Here is a 20,284-nt window from a genome sequence, read left to right on the forward strand (position 1 = left end):
CCCTTCTTTTCTGGAATTTCAAAAATAGTTGAAAACTGGTATTACATCAGAGCTCTGGCCCATTATGAGAACTTGTGGGGGAGTCCTCTAATGTTATATATTGTAATTATCTGGTACGCCACTTAGAGCATTTTAAATTCAAGTGATATATAAATGTTATTGAGGAAATAAAGAAAATAAGAATAGCCTTAGCACATTTAAATTAATTAAATAAAACAATTCATTTTGATAAATTATTTGTTAAATTAATAAATGTTGAAAGTAATGTTAACACAGCACCATTAGGCAACCTATTCGTAGCAGTGTTTTTCTTGTCCTGCGATGTATTTTGATAGGAGCCTGTAGTACAGTAGACTAAAGCACTGTTATTAACATCTGCTTGCAATTACTGCAAGTTCAAATCTCACCAGGCTCAAGGTTGACTCAGCCTTCCATCCTTTCAAAGGTAGGTGAAATGAGGACCCAGATTGTGGGGGCAATAAGCTGACTTTGTATAAATATACAGAAGTATGAAGGCTATTGCTTAACGCATTGTAAGCCACCCTGAGTCTCCGGAGAAGGGCGGCATATAAATTAAAGCAAAAAAACAAAACAAAAACATGCTGTATCCTTTGTTAGGGTTTTTTTAATTTTTGACACCAATTATAAATGTAGTAATTTTCATTAACTGCGTATTAAAGTAAAACTTGTTTAACAGACGGTGTCTATTAAATTTGAACATTCATTAACTCAAAATTTTACCATATGAGGGCAAAACACACACACTCATACATGAAAAAAGCCAACTTCAATTAATGTTACTTATTTAAGCATTTAGTAGTACATGAGAAAACTAACTACATCGTGTTTAGCTTTATTTTTAGCACATGAGAAATGTATAACATTTATTGGAAGAAAGGAACCTTTTCAATTTTAATTTATTCTTAGAGGCATGTTGTTTCTCTGTGATTATCTCCTAATGAGTGTGTGAATTGGGGTAATGAGATGGAACTTCAAATTCAGAGGACGAATTAGTAAAAGATAGCATTAAAACAAGCCCTAAAAACCAATAAAGTAACCTGGTTTGATGGTTCTGTCTCCCCAGTTACAAAACTCTTCCTTTTTTGCCAGCCATGGCTTCTGCTGCTATCTTGCTCTTTATCATCATCTAGATTCTAAAGTTGCCTTCAGTCACTCTTGACCACTGCAAGACATCATTTTCTGCTGCTTGCTTTCCATTAGTTTTCTGTATTTGGTAATCACTAATTTCAGATTCAGAATCTTCAGTTCTGCATCCATACAGTAAAGCAGGGGTTTTTTTTCCCCCAACTGTTTGCAAATGTAATGTCAACTTTTTTTCTAAGCTGTAGTTGAAGGTTGATGACTTTAAATACCCTGTTTCCCCGAAAATAAGACATCCCCTGATAATAAGCCCAATTGGGCTTTTGAGCACATGCACTAAAATAAGCCTCCCCCGAAAATAAGCCCTCCTCAAAAATATTTAAACAAACACAGAGCTGGAAATCAGGTAAGACAGCAAGAGGAGCCCCATCTTGCTCCATGCACCCCAAAATAATAAGACCTCCCCAAAAATAAGGCCAAGTGCTTATTTTGGGGTTCAAAAAAATATAAGACGGTTTTATTTTGGGGAAAACACGGTATTAGTTTTTAAGATTTGGATAGCTTTCATGTGTCCTTGTATAATCTTCATGTGTCTTTATCACTTTCATGCTCTTAACACCACCTTTTCCAAAAATCTCTTCCTATTCATTACTCTGGAATGATTAATTATTTGAGAGCAAAAATATCCAATTTTATTTTTCAGCTGTTGTGCATATTTTTAATGCATAAGTAGGAACGTTATCAAGAGTGAGGAGAATCTTCATGCTTTCAGTGATATTTTCAATATCTCATTTTAATATCTTCGGATGTATAATGACTGAAGAACTAGTATTGGAAAATGGCGACATAATTATGACTTTTTAAATGTATGTTAAATGACTGGCTGTTGACGCCCAACATCTTGCAACACTCTTAGACATCACAGCTGTTCATCTACAACTGGTAGTTGTAAATTCACCCCACCTTTCATACATATACAAGTAGTCCTCAATTGCAGCCATTTATTTAGTGACTGTTCAAAGTTTCAACAGCACTGGAAAAAAATGACATGACCATTTTTCACACTTAACGACCACTGCAGCATTGGTCATGTGATTAAAAATTCAAACACTTGGCAACTGGTTCATATTTTTGACAGCTGCAGTGTCGCAGAGTCATGTGTTCCCCTTTTGCAATCTTCTGACAAGCAAAGTCAATGGGGAAGCCAGATTCACTCAACCGTGTTACTAACGTAACAATTGATGTGATTCACTTAACAACTGTAGCAAGAAAGGTCATCAAATAGGGCAAAACTCACTTAGCAAGTGTCTTGCTTAACAACAGAAATGTTGGGCTCAATTGTGGCCATAAGCCAAGGACTGCTCTATAAGCAGATGCCCCAAGCAGACAACATCTAAAAGAACTGCAAAAGAGAACCAGAAGAGTTCTAGAACTGGAATCCACAAAGGCCATTTCGGTTTGTGATTGCTGTAGTGATATTGACAAGCTCAGGTTGCTCCTTAAATACCAGCAGCCTCAAGTCTTTACAGAGTATTGTTGGCTGTTAATAGATCCATCTTCCTCCATCATGGGAAGGCCTTCCCTTCCTTTTCCGAGACAACATGACAACATTTCCAGAATAATCAATTCTTTTCTCTCAGAAGTCCACAGTTCACAGCAAGTTTTTGGAAAGATTTAATGTAATATTAGATGTAAAATCCAGGGGTGAAATCGAAAATTTTTTGCTACCGGTTCTGTGGGTGTGGCTTAATTAGTGGACAGGACTTGGTGGTAAGGTGACTGGGAGGGCATGGCTTGTTGGTCAGGTGGGTGTGGCCAAGTCAATGTCACTTCTTTGCCCTTTTTTAACCTACACAACACAACACAACACAATATAAAAGCAGCTGTACTAGACCCAAAATGGCCCCTGCAACAATCAGGAACCTCACACAGCCACAAAAAGCCCCAAAAAACAACTTTCACACTTTACACACACACAACACAACACAACACAATGTAAAAGCAGCTGTGCTAGACCCAAAATGGCCCCTGCAACAAGCAGGAACCTCACACAGCCACAAAAAGCCCAAAAAACCAACTTTCACACTTTACACACAAAAAATTCCTCATACAGCTTTGTGAGATTTTGTGTGTTTGTGTAGTTAGAGTGAAACACTACAGAAACACACTAAATCTCAGAAAGCTGCACAAATATTATTTTATTTTAATTTATTTTTATTTTTATATAAAAGCAGCTAAATTTAAAACTTCCTAAACTTTAAATGGCTAGGTCTAAAAAAAGAACAACTAAAAAAAACCCCAATTAACTATTTTTTTAAAGCTCCCAAAGCAGAAAAAAACTTACCCAATAGAACCTGGGGTCTCCAACCTTGGCAACTTTAAGACTTGTAGACTTCGACTCCCAGAATTTCTCAGCCAGCTTTGCTTTGCAGGCTGAGGAATTCTGGAAGTTGAAGTCCACAACTCCCTGCCTGCTTGATTGCAGGCAGGGAGATTCAGTTGCTTGCTGATGCAATGGATTGCAGGGATTACAGCAAGGCATTGTGACCAGCAGCGAAGGTAAGCAAGCTGAGGGGGAGGGATTTTTGCTACCGATTAGCAGGCAACTCAGCTGGTAAAATCCCACCTCTGCCTATCATCTACAGCTGGATGTGGGGGGGGGGGGACAGGACAAAAGCCACTTTACATTAATACTATTGTTGTTATCTAAACCACCAGCAACTAAATTGCCTGATCTTTTTATTGGCTGAGTTTACATAGTGTAATTCAGTTCAGACCTTGAATCAGCTGTTGCCATTTCAGGCTATCTATAACTATTTGTACCTATAAGGCTTTGCTTGCATGTTCTCCATAAACTTTAAGCTGCTCAATCAACTCTGTAAGGACCAACTACATTATGCTAACGCCTCTTACAAGTGTCTGTCTTCTGCTGAAACGCACATCTGGCTTTCATCCAGTTTTCTTCTTGGTACGCAATGATCCAAGACCAGCTGATGTGGTTTCTTCTCAGCCAATCCTGTGGACTTTCTGTCATAGTTTCTAGGCACAATTAAACTGTTTTCCAGAATCCCCTAATCGCCTTGGAATGTCTACCCCACCCACCCCACCTTGTAGTTTGGGTGCTTTTGCCCTTCCTTCCTCTGGGAGGAAGGCAGAATGTATTTTGGACTCTCAGCATAAGACAGACCGCCTGAAATTATTTACTTCATTAGAAGATCCATCCAAACATATCACACTCTTTGAAGGCAGGAAATAATACCCATGGGTTATATCTCTTCCAACTGTCCCATTGATAATGTCTTCATGGGTCCAAGTTGCCACCTTTCCAGCAGTTCTCAGGAGGAAAGAGACTCTTTTTAGGAAAGAGGAGGAGACAATTTTGTCATTTGTAAGAGAAACAAAAAAAAGGACACCGTGGCTCAGTGGCTAAGACGCTGAGCTTGTCGATTGAAAGGTCGGCAGTTCAGCGGTTCGAATCCCTAGTGCCGCGTAACAGGGTGAGCTTCTGTTATTTGTCCCAGCGTCTGCCAACCTAGAAGTTCGAAAGCATGTAAAAAATGCAAGTAGAAAAATGGGGACTACCTTTGGTGGGAAGGTAATAGCGTTCCATGCGCCTTTGGTGTTTAGTCATGCCGGCCACATGACCACGGAGAGGTCTTCGGACAGCATTGGCTCTTCAGCTTTGAAACGGAGATAAGCACCGCCCCCTAGAATCGGGAACGACTAGCACCTATGTGCGAAGGGAACGTTTACCTTTACCTTTACCTTAAGAGAAACAAAAGATTCCCGAGGATGAGAAAAAGTGCTCTGGAATGGGAAGGTTCCTGATTTTAAAAAAACCATGGAAATACCCCTACTTTCTTATCTTCTTTGTCAAAAATAAATACTTTTGAGTTACTTCTTTAAGACATTGTACTTCTACGCATTGAAGGTTGTAGAATATAGGTAGTCTTTGAATTACAACCACAATTGAGCCCCAAATTTTCATTGCTAAGCATGGCAGTCCTCAAATGAGTTCTGCCCCATTTTACAACCTTTTTTTTGCCACAATTGTTAAAAGGATCATTGAAGTTGTTAAGCGAATCATGTAGTTGTTAAGCAAAACTGGCTTTCCCCATTGATTTTGGTTGTCCTGGGTTCATTTGGTTGTACAAATGATCCCAGTACAGCACAACTGTCATAAATGCACGCCAGTTGCCCCAGGCGCTTAAATTTTGATCACATGACTATGGGAATGCTGTAATAGTCATAAGTGCGAAAAGTGGTCATAAGTTATTTTTTTCAGTGGCATTGTAGGGCAAACTCTCACTAAATGAATGAAAGTCGAGAGCTACCTATAGCAGGGAATCTTCTATGAAGTCTAACCAAGAGCTAATTCAAAGTTAGAAATCCAAACAGTTATTGTTGAGTGTGCCTCTGAATGCCAATAATAAGGATACCATCTGGTTTATTAAATTTGTTTCTTGTGTATACTTTTCAGGTGAATCTCTCCAGTTCGTATCTATTATTGAGACGTGCAGTTCTAGCTTGTTTGCATCAGCTTGTGCAGAGAGAGGCAGTTGAAGTATCTGAACATGCAGTGGCCCTTGCGAAAGACGGTAGAGAAGACTTTACTCCAGGTAATATTGAGCTCTTTATCTTTAGGATACAATTTTTTTTTCAGCTAGGCCATTGCAGTATTTGTATTTTTCACTCCGTATACTGAGGAACACACTTCAGACCTGCTCCAAGCAAACAGTCTATAGCAGTGTTTCTTAATCTCAGCAACTTTAGGTTATATGATTTCATGCTAGCTGGGCAATTCTGGGAGTTTACGTCCATATATTTTAAAGTTGCTGAGGTTGAAAAACACTGACACATAGAATCGAATCCATTTGTCACACAAGCTGAAATCCACTTGGCAACAATCTTTCTTATTTTCCTTCTCATTTCCACATTTCACTTTCCTACTAGGCTTTCCTTAGGGAATCACTCAACTCGATGGTAAAATCCCTGGTTTGCTACCGGTTCGCTGCTCGTGCATGCGTGCTGCACACCAAATGCGTGCTGTGTATGTGCATGCACAGTGCACACAAAACACATGCGCATGCATGCATAGTGCGCACAAAACACATGTGCACGCATGTGCAGTAGGTGTCAAATGCGCATTTTGCATGGAAAAAGGAGGCTTGGGGAGGTAAGTAGAACAGCAAGGGAGGGAAATAGCTGTGCTGCATGATTTAGATTCACTAGAAAGCAGGATTTCCTGCTTTCTAGCAATTTTAAATCGTGCGGCACAGCTGATCGTTGGAAATATCGGTTTGGTGGAACCAGTAGCTTTTTTATACTACAGCTTCACCTGAACCGGTAGTTTTTATCACTACTGGTTCACCTGAACCGGTGCGAACCAGTAGGATTTCACTGCTGACTCAACCCCAAGAATAAGTTTTGTGGCTTTCTGACGCCCTGCAAAGAAAAAAAAGAGAATTGCCTGTTCCATTGATATAAAAGGTTTCACCAATAGAACCTATTGGGTTTTACCCATAGGTTAAAATATGGGTTTTACCCATCATATAACAAACCTTTAGCACTGCAGGAATGGTGATACGATTTCTGTGCGGCATCAGAAACCCTTTCTTAATATATAACAATTATTTTTTTTAACTTACTGCTCCTGTGTATGGTTTGCCAGTTGCATAGTGGCAGATAGGACAGCACTCCAGAGAGTTAATGTCATTGCCCAGAGGATCATTGGTTGCCCTCTCCCCTCTTTGGAAGAGCTTTAAGAGCTGCCTTAAGAAAGTTCAAAACTTTCTTGAAGATCCATCTCATCCTGGGCACCCTTTTTTTTTTGAACTATTACCATCTGGCAGACGGTACAGGATAATAAAAACAAGGACAAATAGGCTGAAAAACAGATTCTATCCCAGGGCAGTAACTATATTGAATTCTACTGGTTAATGCCATATTAATGCAATATAGGGTTTTTAATTCAATTATATAGAATGTGAAGGATGTGTGTTTGTGTTTTATTTTTATAGTTATAATGTACACTGAACATGACATTTAATTTTCGTTGTTATCAGTGTCAACTTTTAGCAGCCATATAGATATGAACCTTCTCCCTGATGATCTGTCTCCATTCTGGCCTTCAGATTTTCTAAAGGTGCATCCATCATCGCTGTAATCAAGTCCACCACCCCTTGCTTATGGTCATACTTTTCTCCTTTAGCCCAGTGTGATGAACTCCTCAAGGGAGCTGTATCTTCACAATAGATAACCATTTGTGTGAAGTGGTGTAGGGTATCCTGCCTAAGCAGGGGATTGGACTAGAAGACCCAGAGTTGGTCCCTTCCAACTCTATTATTCTATTCTATTCTATTCTATTCTATTCTATTCTATTTATTCTATTCTATTCTATTCTATTCTATTCTATTCGTTCAAAATTTGATAATTTGAGTTTGGTTATCTGCAAAGTGTGCTTTGAGTGTGTGCGAGAGATATGTTAGTAAGAAAATGAATATTTAAAAGAATGTAAGAGTAATCCCCATATTATATCATCAAACAAAGGAATGATTTGCAGGAATATATTTCTCACTTCAAGATGCAGCCTGGGCTGAAACTCTCATGATTTGTTGAAGCAGCAATTTTATCCATGACTAAATTTCTGCTACAAAATAAATCAAAATAGTGGAGTAACTATAGGAATGGGGAGTTACTGGAAATAAACCACAGTAGCAATAACAAGGATATATGCAACAATGCTTCATTTGGAATATGTCAGCAGTATTAGTGCTGATTTGTGGCCTGATGTTTTGGTAAATAGATCTGCATAATCCTATGATTATTTTTCTGAATATGTGCTTTATGTCTGTTGTGATTATCTGTGTATAGATCTCATCTAGATGATAAAAGAAAAATAATGTATAGAACTGGCACTAATCAAGAAAACACAACCAAATAGCCTCAAACAATTAAATATGTCAATTTAAGACACTGGTATTTCTAAACATAGCTGAGCTTTTTTGATGGTACAGAACCACATTTTTAAAGGATTCTTTTAACAGTACTAGGAAAAATTGGAGTAATACATTAGCCATGTAAGTAGGTAAGGTTCTGCAATTCTTGAGCTGCTTTTTCCAACTGGACTTTCTTGGTTTTTTCCTTTGAAAGGGTTTTCACTTTTCATCTAAGAAGTTTCTTCAGTTTATCCCAAAGGTGCTTTTTCAAGCGGCAACTGGACTTTTTGGTTTTTTTCTTTGAAAACATTTCGCTTCTCATTTAAGAAGCTTCTTTATGAGAAGCGAAACGTCTTCAAAGAAAAAAACCAGAAAGTCCAATTGCCTCTTGAAAAAGCACCTTTGGGACAACAATGACCTGGATGACTGAGAATCTCCATAGACTTTCTTCAGTTTGAAGAAGCTTCTTGGATGAGAAGAAAAAGGTTTTCAAAGGGGAAAAAACGACAAAAAGCCCAGTTGCCTTTTGGAAAAAGCACCTTTTGGACAACCCTGAGAATCTTCATAGACATTAAATCAGCAGCTATCTTCTAAAACACTATCAAAATTATTTCATTGCAGTATGTAATTTTGAAAGCTTTCAATATTGCAATAATTCATTATTTGATTTGAATTGAAAGGTGCTGATCATGTTCAATTTTTTTTATCTAAAAAACGCAGGTGTTAATATAGGTGAAATAGGCCTTGAAGGAGCTTTGCTGAGCTTGTTGGACAAAGAATTGGACTCAAAACTGTGCCAAGATATCAGAGAAACCCTGACCCATATGCTTATATCGATGGCGGTTGGAAAACTCTCTTTTTGGCTGAAACTCTGCAAAGATGTTCTGGCTGCTTCTGCTGGTATGCTAATACCTTCTGCCTAGATAGGCATCACAGTATTTTCATCAGGGAAGAGAATAATGCAACCATAGAAAGATAGAGTTAGTAGAGATCTCAGTAGTCACCTATTCCAATATCCTCCTTGGTGGAGGCTTTCAGACGTCTCTCAACTTATATTGGATATAATAAACAATATGATTCATAAAATCACCTAATGTGGAGGATTATGGAAAGGAAGAAAGAAGCCCTAAATTTTTGGCCACTAGACACTTGAAATAATGTCTGCCTTTTGCAGCCTGTATGGATGCCAAGATCATTATCAACCCCCCCACCCCATCCCTTTACACATTCCTGGTCTTATCACGAAGACAGTGGAATGGTTCTTTTTGGTATTGATATCTAAATATTATTTTTTTTAATCTTAAGGCTTCCTAGTACTTTTTAGCATCAGAAGAAACAGTTACATTGTAGGGAAGCATAGCAGCTTAAATATCTTTTCCTTTCCCATTCATTTGCCTCTCCATTTCCTGCTTCCTTCCACATGTGGTTGGTTATTCACTCTGACCTTTTCATGGTTATGACTTCATCATTACCTTGCTATTTTAACCATGTTAGCAAGCTCCGCGAACAGTTTGCTTTCCACTTTGTGTCTTTATGCAGATTTTACAACTGTAGCTTCAGTGGATACAAGCCAAGAAGAAGAGGGTACTCAAATAGATGATGAATTGGTATTCACTTTGGCAAAGAAGGATAAATCACACCCATTCCCACATCCCCGATGGTCTACTAGAGTGTTTGCTGCAGAATGTGTTTGTAAAATTATCACCCAGTGTGAGAATGCGGGCAGTGCTCATTTTGACATAGCTCTAGCACAGGAAATGAAACAAAGGGACTCAAGAGGTATGTGCTGATTTGACTTAAATATCAACTGGAAAATGTCATGGAATTCAAAGCACAGATAAATTTAATTTTGATGAATAACCACTTTCATTATCATTTTTATCACAATTGACAAGAAGTCTGTGCGCTTTTAGACATAAATTACTACTATTTGACTCAGTGAAACAATTCTTTTAAATGTTAACTGTTGTACCACTTTTAAAGATAAAGGATGGACTGCCCACTTATTTTATTAAAGATTATAATATTTACATTTCATGACACACTGTTTATTATTTGTATGTGTCTCTATCTTTGGATATATATGACAACTCTGAGCATTAGACAAATGTGAACCATATTCCCCAGAATTTTATTCCACAATAAACTGTTCATCTATACTACGCTGAATGTAATCTTAACATACAAGTCACAGATGTATATTCTCTACACAAAAGTTTGACAATCTACAGTTGTAATTTTTGATTTACTGGCACAACCAATTCTAACTTTCAGCATAAATGGTAAGAAAATACTTTACATTGCTGGTAAGCCTTTTATACCAATATACAACTATATACTTTCAGAAAATACAAAAATGGAAAATCATCCACTTGCTTTCTAAGTGGTGCTATTTAAAAATACCATTCTTAGGAATGCTAGTCCCTGATCTTCCCACTTAAATATTATCAATATCCTTTTAGTTTTTAAATATGATTCTATATATTTTTATCATGTCTCCCCTTTCTCCCTTTGCTCTGAGCTTAAAAATCCCAGACTTTCCTTCTAGGGAACCTGATTAAGACTCCTAATTATTTTGGTTGGCCTGTTTTTGCATTTTTCCCCCAGCTCCACACTAGCTCTTTGTTTTTATCAGAACAATGTGCAGTATACCAAGGAGAATTGCATTATAAATTTTTGTTGGACTGTTGCATTTTTATTTCCTTTGAAAATGATTCAAAGCATGTCTCTTCTAGCCTGACCAACACTGCTTCTTACTGCGTTGACCATTGAATCATGTCTCCAAAATCCCTTTTAGCTCAATCCCATTTTAGCTCAGGGCCCATTAATATATAAAGTTGGAATTTTTATGTCAATGTACATCACCATGCCTAACGTGTTTCCCTGAAAATAAGACCCTGTCTTATATTTTTTTGAACCCTGAAATAAATGCTTGGCCTTATTGCCATGTGCTCAAAAGCCCGATTGGGCTTATTAGCAGAGGATTTCTTATTTTGGGGGAAACGGTATATTTACAGGAATTGCATACACTTTTTTTTGAAGCAAATTCACCCAGTTATATAGGCATACTTTGTAGCACTTAGGAATCCTATTTTAATTGCATTGTAATACCCTGAACATATTAGTATGATCAATATCCTTTATCCATATCTCCAGTTTATAAATTAAAAAAAATTGATCCTATATTAATCTCAAGAAACTTCACCTTGAATATCTCTTCATTTTGAAAATTCTCCATTTAGTCCTACTCTTCTTTTCTTATTATAAGAAAGGAATAGGTAATGGGCATAAATATTTTAAAGTACCAGAGTTTAAGTTCATGTTATCTAAACTGCATTTCCTTTTTATCACATACAGATGATTTCTTGGTATTATATTTAGCTGACTTAATTCGTATGGCTTTTATGGCTGCTACTGATCACAGCAACCAACTTCGTCTTTCCGGACTTCAGATGTTGTTAATTCTTATTCGAAAATTTGCTGCTGTAGTAGAGCCAGAATTCCCAGGTCATGTAATACTAGAGCAATACCAAGCCATTGTAAGTAAATCTTCAGAAGAGTTTGCCAAAAAAAAAGAAAGACCAAGTTGCATATTATTGCTTTTTAGTATTTAAGGTCACAGAAAATAACATTTCTAGTGTTTTAGAATTGGCTGTTTGATTATGTACCATAAAATGCATGACTTTAATAAATCTAAATGTGTTTTCTTTGGATATGTGCTGATAATACTATAACACAACAAATGGATGGATATTTAATCATTGTTATTATTCAACAGTCTCAAATAACTACTTTAAGATTAGCTTCCTTAAACAACAGTTATTCAGATGTTAGACTGTATATCATTTTATCAAATCTTTTTTTTAGGTTGGTGCTGCTCTTAGACCAGCCTTTACCCCAGAAACACCACCTGATGTAACAGCAAAAGCATGTCAGGCAAGTTGCTTTTTTTTCTCCTCACAGCTTCTACTGACCCTCCTCCTCCCTCCTCCTGTCCTTAAAATGTAAGTGTCAAACTCTTGGCCAATCACAGATAAAAAATAACAATGGCGATATTATTTGTCCATAAGAACTAGGATCATCACATCAGAGACAGAGGATTGTTTAGGCTACATATTCATATGTTTTTCATTGTACTTACTGCTATTCATTTTTAGAATTATTTCTAAAATAACTCCTTCCGTCAGTTCATTTGTAGAAATTATTAGTTTAATTCTCTTAAAGGAATGATAATTATATTTTTATTTTTAATTATTTATTTATCATATTTAAGAACCGCCCATCTCCGTCATGAAGGGATTATATATTGGAAAACTTTATAGTAAATAAATAAATTGAAATGTCTAAACATAGGATAATTTTACATGCATGCTCTGTAGCATTGCACTAGGAATAACAAGAAGCAAGTCGGATCAGAGCAAATAACTCATCTAATCCAGCATTTTATAGGCATGGTAACCAACTAGACCCCAACAAATAGGACATAAGACAAGAGGATAGCACCACCCATATTTTAGTAACTAATATAAAGGAGTTTATTGCACTAGAGAAAAAGTAACCACATCATTTGATGTTGTAGGTTTGCAGTGCTTGGATAGCAAGTGGTGTAGTAAATGATCTTAATGACCTTCAAAGAGTTCATCATTTGCTTGTGACATCCTTGACAAAAGTACAGGCTGGAAAAGAAGCACAAAATCAACTATACAATGAAGGGACATCTACTATGGAAATACTCGCTGTACTAAAAGCCTGGGCAGAGGTATTTTTTAACAAAGATGATTTCATCAGTGCTTTGGAATTAATAGTTATGGAAAAGAACTGTGAGTTTAAAAACTGAAATTAGAGGTTGATTTATTTTCAAACTAGGCCTTTTACAATAACTTTCTTAGCTAGAAATTAATCTTAACATAATAACTTTAGGAATTAAAGAGCTTTTTTCAAGTGAAGTATGCTATCTACTATTTGTTCTCAAGTTGAGATAATAAATGCATGCTATTTTTAATAGGGTCAGATGTATATAAATTATCTATTGTGTGCAATGAAATGTTGTTTTGACATTAAACGTATGCAATATAAATTAAAGCCTTTTATTGGAAACACAATTCCCTTGCCTTTTGTCCAATAGTGTACTGTGTACAACAAAAGAAGAAGCATTGTTATTGCTTACAGAAATCCTATTCCTACTAACAGAGAAAACAATATCCTGGATCTTTTCCAACTTGTTTATTCCGGCATTACTCGTATCAGTTTTCATTCTTTAATGACAGGCAAATTCAATCTGTCTCAGAAAAAAAATAAGAGAAATGGCTGGATTTGTTATATTTTGCTTTGTATGTGTGCCTTCAAGTCAGTGTTGACTCCTGACGACTGCCTGGACATTAGTTCCTGCAATTTTCTTGGCAAGTTTTCAGATGTGGCTCACCATTGCCTGCTTTCTAGAGCTTAGAGAGAGTGACTGGCCCAAAGTCATTCAGCTGGCTCTTTGCTGAATGAAATCAGGACTAGAACTCACAGTCTCTCTTATTTCGAGCCAGCTGCCATTACACAAAACCGGCTTCTTGCTCTCTCTAGCAAGTTCAAAACAATAATTCAGTTCCTGTGAGCATGAATTAATTCTTTTATTTTTATTAATATTAGAAATGTATGATAATAGATTTTTGCAGCTGGCTGTACTATCAGAATATTACAAACAAATCATGACTTCATGAAAAACAATAAACAGCTTGAAAACAGTAACCTTTCTCTACTGTTGCTGGTAATCTTTTTGGGCACCATAACTGGTTTCAGTTTTTTCTATCCAAATTTTCTATTTGGTAAGAACTTTAAAGTTCCATTTGCTCTCCTTATTTCAAACAGGTTTATATAATTGCTTTACAAAGACAGAAGAAACAAAATGACATCAATAGTCCACCTTTGGTTAAAAACATTTCAGAGGAAAGTTTCCGGGATCCATCCTCTTCAGTGGATGAACTTCTGGATTTAGTCCAAGTGGATCTAGGGAATCTGAGCAAACTCTGGCTTGCTGCACTTCAGGATTTTGCTCTCTTAACTTTGCCTTCAGAATTTGCTTCTCAACTTCCCTCTGAAGGTAAGAAGTCAGATAAAGCAAATATTTTTATTGAATCCATTTGGTAGGTATAGATTCTGCAGAAATCGAGCTTCATTTCCTAACATGAAGCACTGTTGCTACCAAACAGAACAAAAATAAAATACAAACTTTTAGAGTAATAAAAGATATATCAACAGAAGCTAACAGCAAGCTTGCGGAATGAAAGCAAGGATGTTTACCGAAAGCTTATTTAATAAGTTTTCTTTGTTTTTCGAATGATAGGAATCATGTCTCTGACTCTTCTCATCACTTTGTTACAAACAATAAAAATATGTGGAGGGATTTGAAGCAAATTGAATATGTATTGTTTTATTTGTAGGTGGTGCTTTCTATACTGCAGAAACAATTGAAAATTCAAGACCGCATTATCAAAATGCCTGGGCTCAGATTCTTCACGCTACTGCATTATGGCTTACTAGCACTGGTTTTCTGGTTGGTGATTCAGATGAAGGTCTAACTAATCTTTCACGACCTGTTACTCCAACTAGTATGTGTCAAGATTCAACCTCTAGGGCTGCGGTAAAATCACCTGAAGATGTGAATACTGATAGATTTCATCTTGTTCTGGGTTAGTAAGTATGTAAACTTCTTTACTGTATTTTTCAAAGACTGTTTTTGCCAGGTTCACTGAAGTTTGCTATGAACTGTTACACTTAAATCAAGAATGACTACAGACCACAATGAATAAAACTGCCTTTCTGCATGGAATTAGTTCAGAAGATCCATTCTGCTGAGTCAGACACATGACTTATGAGCACATAGAACACATGTTTGTAATTGAATTTCTGCTATTGTGTCTTATTTTTGTTTATGAAAGTTTGTATACATAATTAAACATTATTATTTTGACTGAATGAAGTGCAATAAAATGAGGCTAAATCCTGGCAAGATAGAGGGGCAGAATTAGTAATTCTCTGATTTGTGAATGCTCCTAGCATTAATGTTTCTGAGTTGGGCAGCTTTTAAATGAAATAGATAAATAGCCAGCTTCTTGCAAATGTGCATTTCATCTGACAAATCAGGTGCATAATCTGGGCTCTTTACAACAATTTCTTTAAATAGATTACAATTCTATTTACAATTACTGTAAATAGAATGACTTTTCCTTATATCACAAGTCTTACCGTCTTTAAAATCTGGATATCTTACAAAGTACCTTTTTTTTCTTATTCTATCCTCTAAAGTATTAAGAAAGCCACATTGGCTAAGCAGTTTCGGTAGGCCGCACAAAAAAGGCCAATTTAGATACAGGATACAAGATTCAAAATCTTGAATTTCCTGCCAACTAATGTGCCACGCCATTAATTCAATTTCATGCTACACCTTTTCTATTCATTATTCTGATTGTTCTGACTGCACTGTGGGCATTTTTAGAGAATGTCATTGACAGTGACTTCATTGTAAATTGTTTTAATTAGTGGTATCACCGTTTGCTTTCTCAATTAAAAGTAAAATATAAATTTTATATTTCTAAACTTCATATTTAATTCATCTAATATTCCCTGATGCCATTTTCTTTAGGAATTAGTGTGGAATTTCTCTGTTCTCCCCGGTCAGATGAAGCGATGGAGAACATTACTGCTTGTCTAGATGCCTTGCAGGTCCTGCTTGAAGTTCCCTGGCCAAGATCAAAGATTGGAAGTGATCAGGTAACATTCAAAACTTCTGAGTTAGTTCAGCTGGATATTATGAATGCTTTTGCCAAATGTCTGTAGAAACTATGCCTTCCCTTATGTCTCTCTTACCTTATGATATGGGCATAATGTGACAGCTGTTTGAATAGTCTCTGTGACAAAGTAATTTATGTAGGAATTACTGTATCCCGCATACAGAGTCACTTTCAACTGTATTTTTTTCCCTCTGTGATCAGTAGGGGAATCGATAATTTTAAATGTGGGCAGAGTATAATTAATTAATTACTAATGTAATCATTATTATAATTAATAAACTCACCTGGGACATTTACTATTAAGAAGGCATTTATACATGGATCCATGACATCTGTATCAAGAACAGCAGTTTTTATTCATTAGTCATTCAAAGAACACTACACTATTCGTTGTTGTTGTTAGTTACAAAATCATGTCCAACCCATCACGACCCCATGAACAATGTTCCTCCAGGCCTTCCTGTCCTCTACCATCCTCTGGAGTCCATTTAAGCTCACGGCTACTGCTTCAGTGACTAACACTACACTATGCATTTCATTTTGTTATGAAATATATAGTTGCATGGCTTGCAATTTTTTTTTTAAATTTTACTACTGTTATAACTTCAACAGATACATATTAAAGTGTTATTGTTCTGTCTTAAAATAATTCTCTGGGACATTGTGAGAAAAGAAGTATAAGTTACTTTTGGACTATGGGAAGAGAAATAAAATATCTCCTATTCAGGAACAGGAAAGCCAATAGCCCAAGTGTGGACAACCTACAGTACTGAGTCCCTTTTATTCTAATGGTTTTTGGCTCTCTCCAATATCATGAAGCTGAAATCTGCAATAAACAATAAAATCAATAATGGCACAGAATCCTGCAACCTTCCTCTTAAAAATTAAAGAAAGAAAAAGCACAGGCTAAAAACTTTGCCTTTGTTTTTCCTTCAGACAGTTCTTCCTTGTATTCCCACTGAATCCACTACAAAGATGAAAATTATTTTTAAAAGCTGTGCCTATGGAAAGGCATGAAAAATCTCTTAACACAACATGTATCCTAGTTATGATATTTTATAGGGTTTGACGCTGAAAACGTGAACTTTTCAGGTTTGAATCGAAACAAGTATTCTGGAGCAATTCTCTTCCACTCATTCTAATCTACCTTAATTGTATTAAATATATGATATTAAAACTTAAGTGAACAGTCTGCTATATTTCCCATATATAGGAACTGAGTGTGGAGTTGTTGAATGTTTTACATCGACTTCTACTGACCAGAGAGTCCCCAGACATTCAACTAGCTGCTCTAGAAGTCGTCCAGCAGGTTCTTTTCGCAGCACAGGAGCATGTCAAGGAAAAACGGAGAAGTGCAGAAGGTAGTCATATAATAGACTTGATCAAACTTCTTACAGCAGTTGCTTCATTTACTCACAGTAGTATATTTTGAATTCTTGATTTTGAATAATTTCTGTATATCATCTCAGATTAAAATTGAGGGTAGGATGTGGAGGGATAATTTTAGCAAAGAATAGTTCAACAAATTCCATTTTTTACTTTCATAATTGTCTTACCTTTTACGTATAGTAAGGTATTCTATTTTATTCTCCAGTCCCAAACAAATAAAATGATGTGGCTTCTCTTATGAGTAACTGTGAACATTGTAATTTTTCAAGGAACTTTAATTTGCTCAACAAAGAATTCTCAACATCTTTACAAAATTAATTTCTAGCATTCAGGATAGATGAGAATTCACTTCTTTGTAAAACACTATGTACATAAAAGGGGTATTTTAAATAATGACAAATTTTGCACTGTCTTGTAAACGAGATAGAAAAATCTGTCATCCATGCTATCAAATATTTTTCTGCAGCAGATTTCAGGTCTGCAGGTAATCCTCAGTTAACGACTACTCATTCAGCAACTGTTCAAATTTACGTTGGCACTGGACAAGTGGTACTTATGACTGGTCTTTAAAGTTCTGGTTGTGCCAGCACCCCAGCAGTCATGTGCTCATGATCTGGGTGCTTGGTGCACTTATGATTGCAACATCCCATAGTAACATGATCACCATTTCTGACCTCTGCTAATTTCCCATAAACAAAGCTGATAGGGAAGGCCACAAGTTGGCCAGTTAAGTCTGTGCCTGGCAGCAGTCACCACAAGACTCAGAGCACTTATGCCGTATTGGCCCCTTGTACACCCTCCCCTCCCCCACAGCAGCCATTTATCTGGCTTTCCAAGCTCTTATTAAAATCCTCTGGTAATGGTGCACTCACAACTTCTGGCAGCAAGCAGTTCCACTGATTAATTGTCCTCACTGACAGGAAATTTCTTCTTAGTTCTAGGTTGGATCTCTCTTTGCTAAGCTTTTCCATCCATTACTTCGTGTCTTGCCCTCAGGTGCTTTCAATTGGTTGATCCCATCCTCTCTATGACAGTCCCTCAAATATTGGAAACTGCTATCATGTTACTCCTAGTCCTTCTTTTCATTGGTCTAGACCAGTGATGGCTAACCTTTTTGCCATCGCGTGCCAGGAGGGAGGGGGGCGGGGGAGGGTCGCGCACGCATGTGCCCACACCTAGAATTCTATGTGCCCTGCCCTGCGCATGCACGCGCAACTCCCCCTCTTCCCCCCCTCCTCTGCTCCTGGCATGCGATGGCCTGGTAGGCCAGTTTTTCTTTCTTACCTGGTTCCAGATCCTTTCTATTTATCTGGGAAGGGCGAAAACAGCCTTTCCCACTCCCTCGGAGGCCCTCCGAAGGCCTGAAACGGCCCATTTCCCAACTCCTGGTGGGACAGAAAGTGACGTTTTTTGCTGTCCCCAGCCTCCAGAGACTCCTAGAGAGGCTGGGGACAGCAAAAAACATCACTTCCTGTCCCACCGGGAGTTGGGAAATGGGCCGTTTCAGGCCTTTGGAGGGCCTCCGAGGGAATGGGAAAGATTGTTTTCGCCCTTCCCAGATAAATAGAAAGGATCTGGAGCCAGGTAAGAAAGAAAAACGGGCCTTCCCCACCCCCCAGCCCCTCCGGAGGCAGGAAACAGCCTGTTTCCCTACTTCTGGTGGGCCCAGAAGGCCCGAAAATCAGATGGCCGGTGCACGCATGTGCGCCAGAGCTCAGCTGGCATGCCCACTGATATGGCTACGCATGCCAGCTGTGGCACATGTGCCATAGGCTCGCCATCACGGGTCTAGATATTCCCAGATCCTGCAACAGGATCTTGCAATCCTGTTTTACTCTCCAGTCTCCTAATCATCTCTACACTCTTTCTAGAATCTCAACATCTTTTTTGTATGATGGTGATCAAAACTAGATGCAGTATTCCAAGTTCTTCTGATAGCATAGATATAGTAGATCAATGGCTTGTCCATGCCGCATCAGTGGTTATAGGGGATGTATTCTATCCAAAAAAATAAGAACACTTCAAACCGAAGCTATTTAGGAAGCTTCAAAGAGGATTTTTTTGTCAATAAAACATAACATTTACCCTTTATTTCACTAGTTGATGACGGGGCTGAAGAAAAGGAGACATTACCAGAGTTTGGAGAAGGCAAAGATACTGGAGGTCTTATACCTGGAAAGTCTTTAGTCTTTGCAACACTAGAAATGTGTGTGTGTATTCTTGTAAGGCAGCTACCTCAGCTAAACCTGAAGATAACAGGTAGCCCTGGAATTACAGCTGGAAAACCTCAGGTGTTATCAGCAGACGGAAACAGACTGGTAGCAGCAGCTCTGGGAATCCTCTCTGGTATTCCTGCAGTCTGTTCACCAGAAGGTAGGATGAAATTCCGCTATACATTGCAGAATTTTTATTTATTTTTATTTCTTTTGCCTTAATTTATTTTCCTCATTTGTGAATTGAAAGTAATTTACTTAAATAGTGCAAGACAGTAAATTCACATAACTTCAAGCAATTGGTCTGTGCTTTAAAAAAAATCAATAAAAGGTTTTCATAAATAAAACATCTTTCGCAATTCTCACTTAGTCATCTCATACAAAAGCATTCTTATGGAAGTCAACTCTTAACATATCAGAATTATTAATTAAAATGGTATTTACAATTCTCTTTTTGTGTGCTTATTAGAATATAACAATTTGAATGAAACATAATATAATAGTTCTATATACTAATAAAGGAGAACATTTGTAGCTCAGGGTTGAAATGGGAAGTCTTTGGTGTTCTCTGAGCTTGGTTGTTTTCTTGCAGACATTTAATTACCCAAACTAGGTAACATATTAGCACTGATGATGCTACCTAGTTTGGGTAATGAAACATCTGCAAGAAAATAACCAAACTCAGAGAGCACCAAGGACCCCTCAGCTCAGCATACTACCGTATCTAGCTGCAGATTCCAGCTCTAGCTGCCATAAGCATTCCATAATAGTGAACATTAGTGAATTTTACAAAACAAATAAAATAATATACTATACTCTCAAGTTTTAAACAAGCAACACACACAAAAGAGACAAAGCAGAATCC

General features: G+C 37.3%; 1 protein-coding gene across 8 annotated transcripts in view; it reads left to right on the top strand.

Annotated features, from left to right (window-relative positions):
- HEATR5A (HEAT repeat containing 5A) overlaps nucleotides 1-20,284 on the top strand; it is a 65,870-nt gene that overhangs the window by 36,280 nt on the left and 9,306 nt on the right. For all 8 annotated transcript variants that reach the window (XM_087874986.1, XM_087875005.1, XM_087875012.1 and 5 more), the window contains 11 exons: nucleotides 5,582-5,720; nucleotides 8,760-8,939; nucleotides 9,579-9,818; nucleotides 11,397-11,578; nucleotides 11,907-11,975; nucleotides 12,619-12,798; nucleotides 13,896-14,127; nucleotides 14,468-14,716; nucleotides 15,670-15,797; nucleotides 17,031-17,178; nucleotides 19,307-19,579. In XM_087874986.1, the coding sequence (XP_087731112.1) occupies nucleotides 5,582-5,720; nucleotides 8,760-8,939; nucleotides 9,579-9,818; nucleotides 11,397-11,578; nucleotides 11,907-11,975; nucleotides 12,619-12,798; nucleotides 13,896-14,127; nucleotides 14,468-14,716; nucleotides 15,670-15,797; nucleotides 17,031-17,178; nucleotides 19,307-19,579 (2,020 nt within the window). The remainder of the gene's footprint in view (nucleotides 1-5,581; nucleotides 5,721-8,759; nucleotides 8,940-9,578; nucleotides 9,819-11,396; nucleotides 11,579-11,906; nucleotides 11,976-12,618; nucleotides 12,799-13,895; nucleotides 14,128-14,467; nucleotides 14,717-15,669; nucleotides 15,798-17,030; nucleotides 17,179-19,306; nucleotides 19,580-20,284) is intronic.

Source organism: Pantherophis guttatus, chromosome 1 (assembly GCF_059756535.1).
Source record: "Pantherophis guttatus breed Tessera chromosome 1, ASM5975653v1, whole genome shotgun sequence".
Classification (NCBI taxonomy): Eukaryota; Metazoa; Chordata; class Lepidosauria; order Squamata; family Colubridae; genus Pantherophis; species Pantherophis guttatus.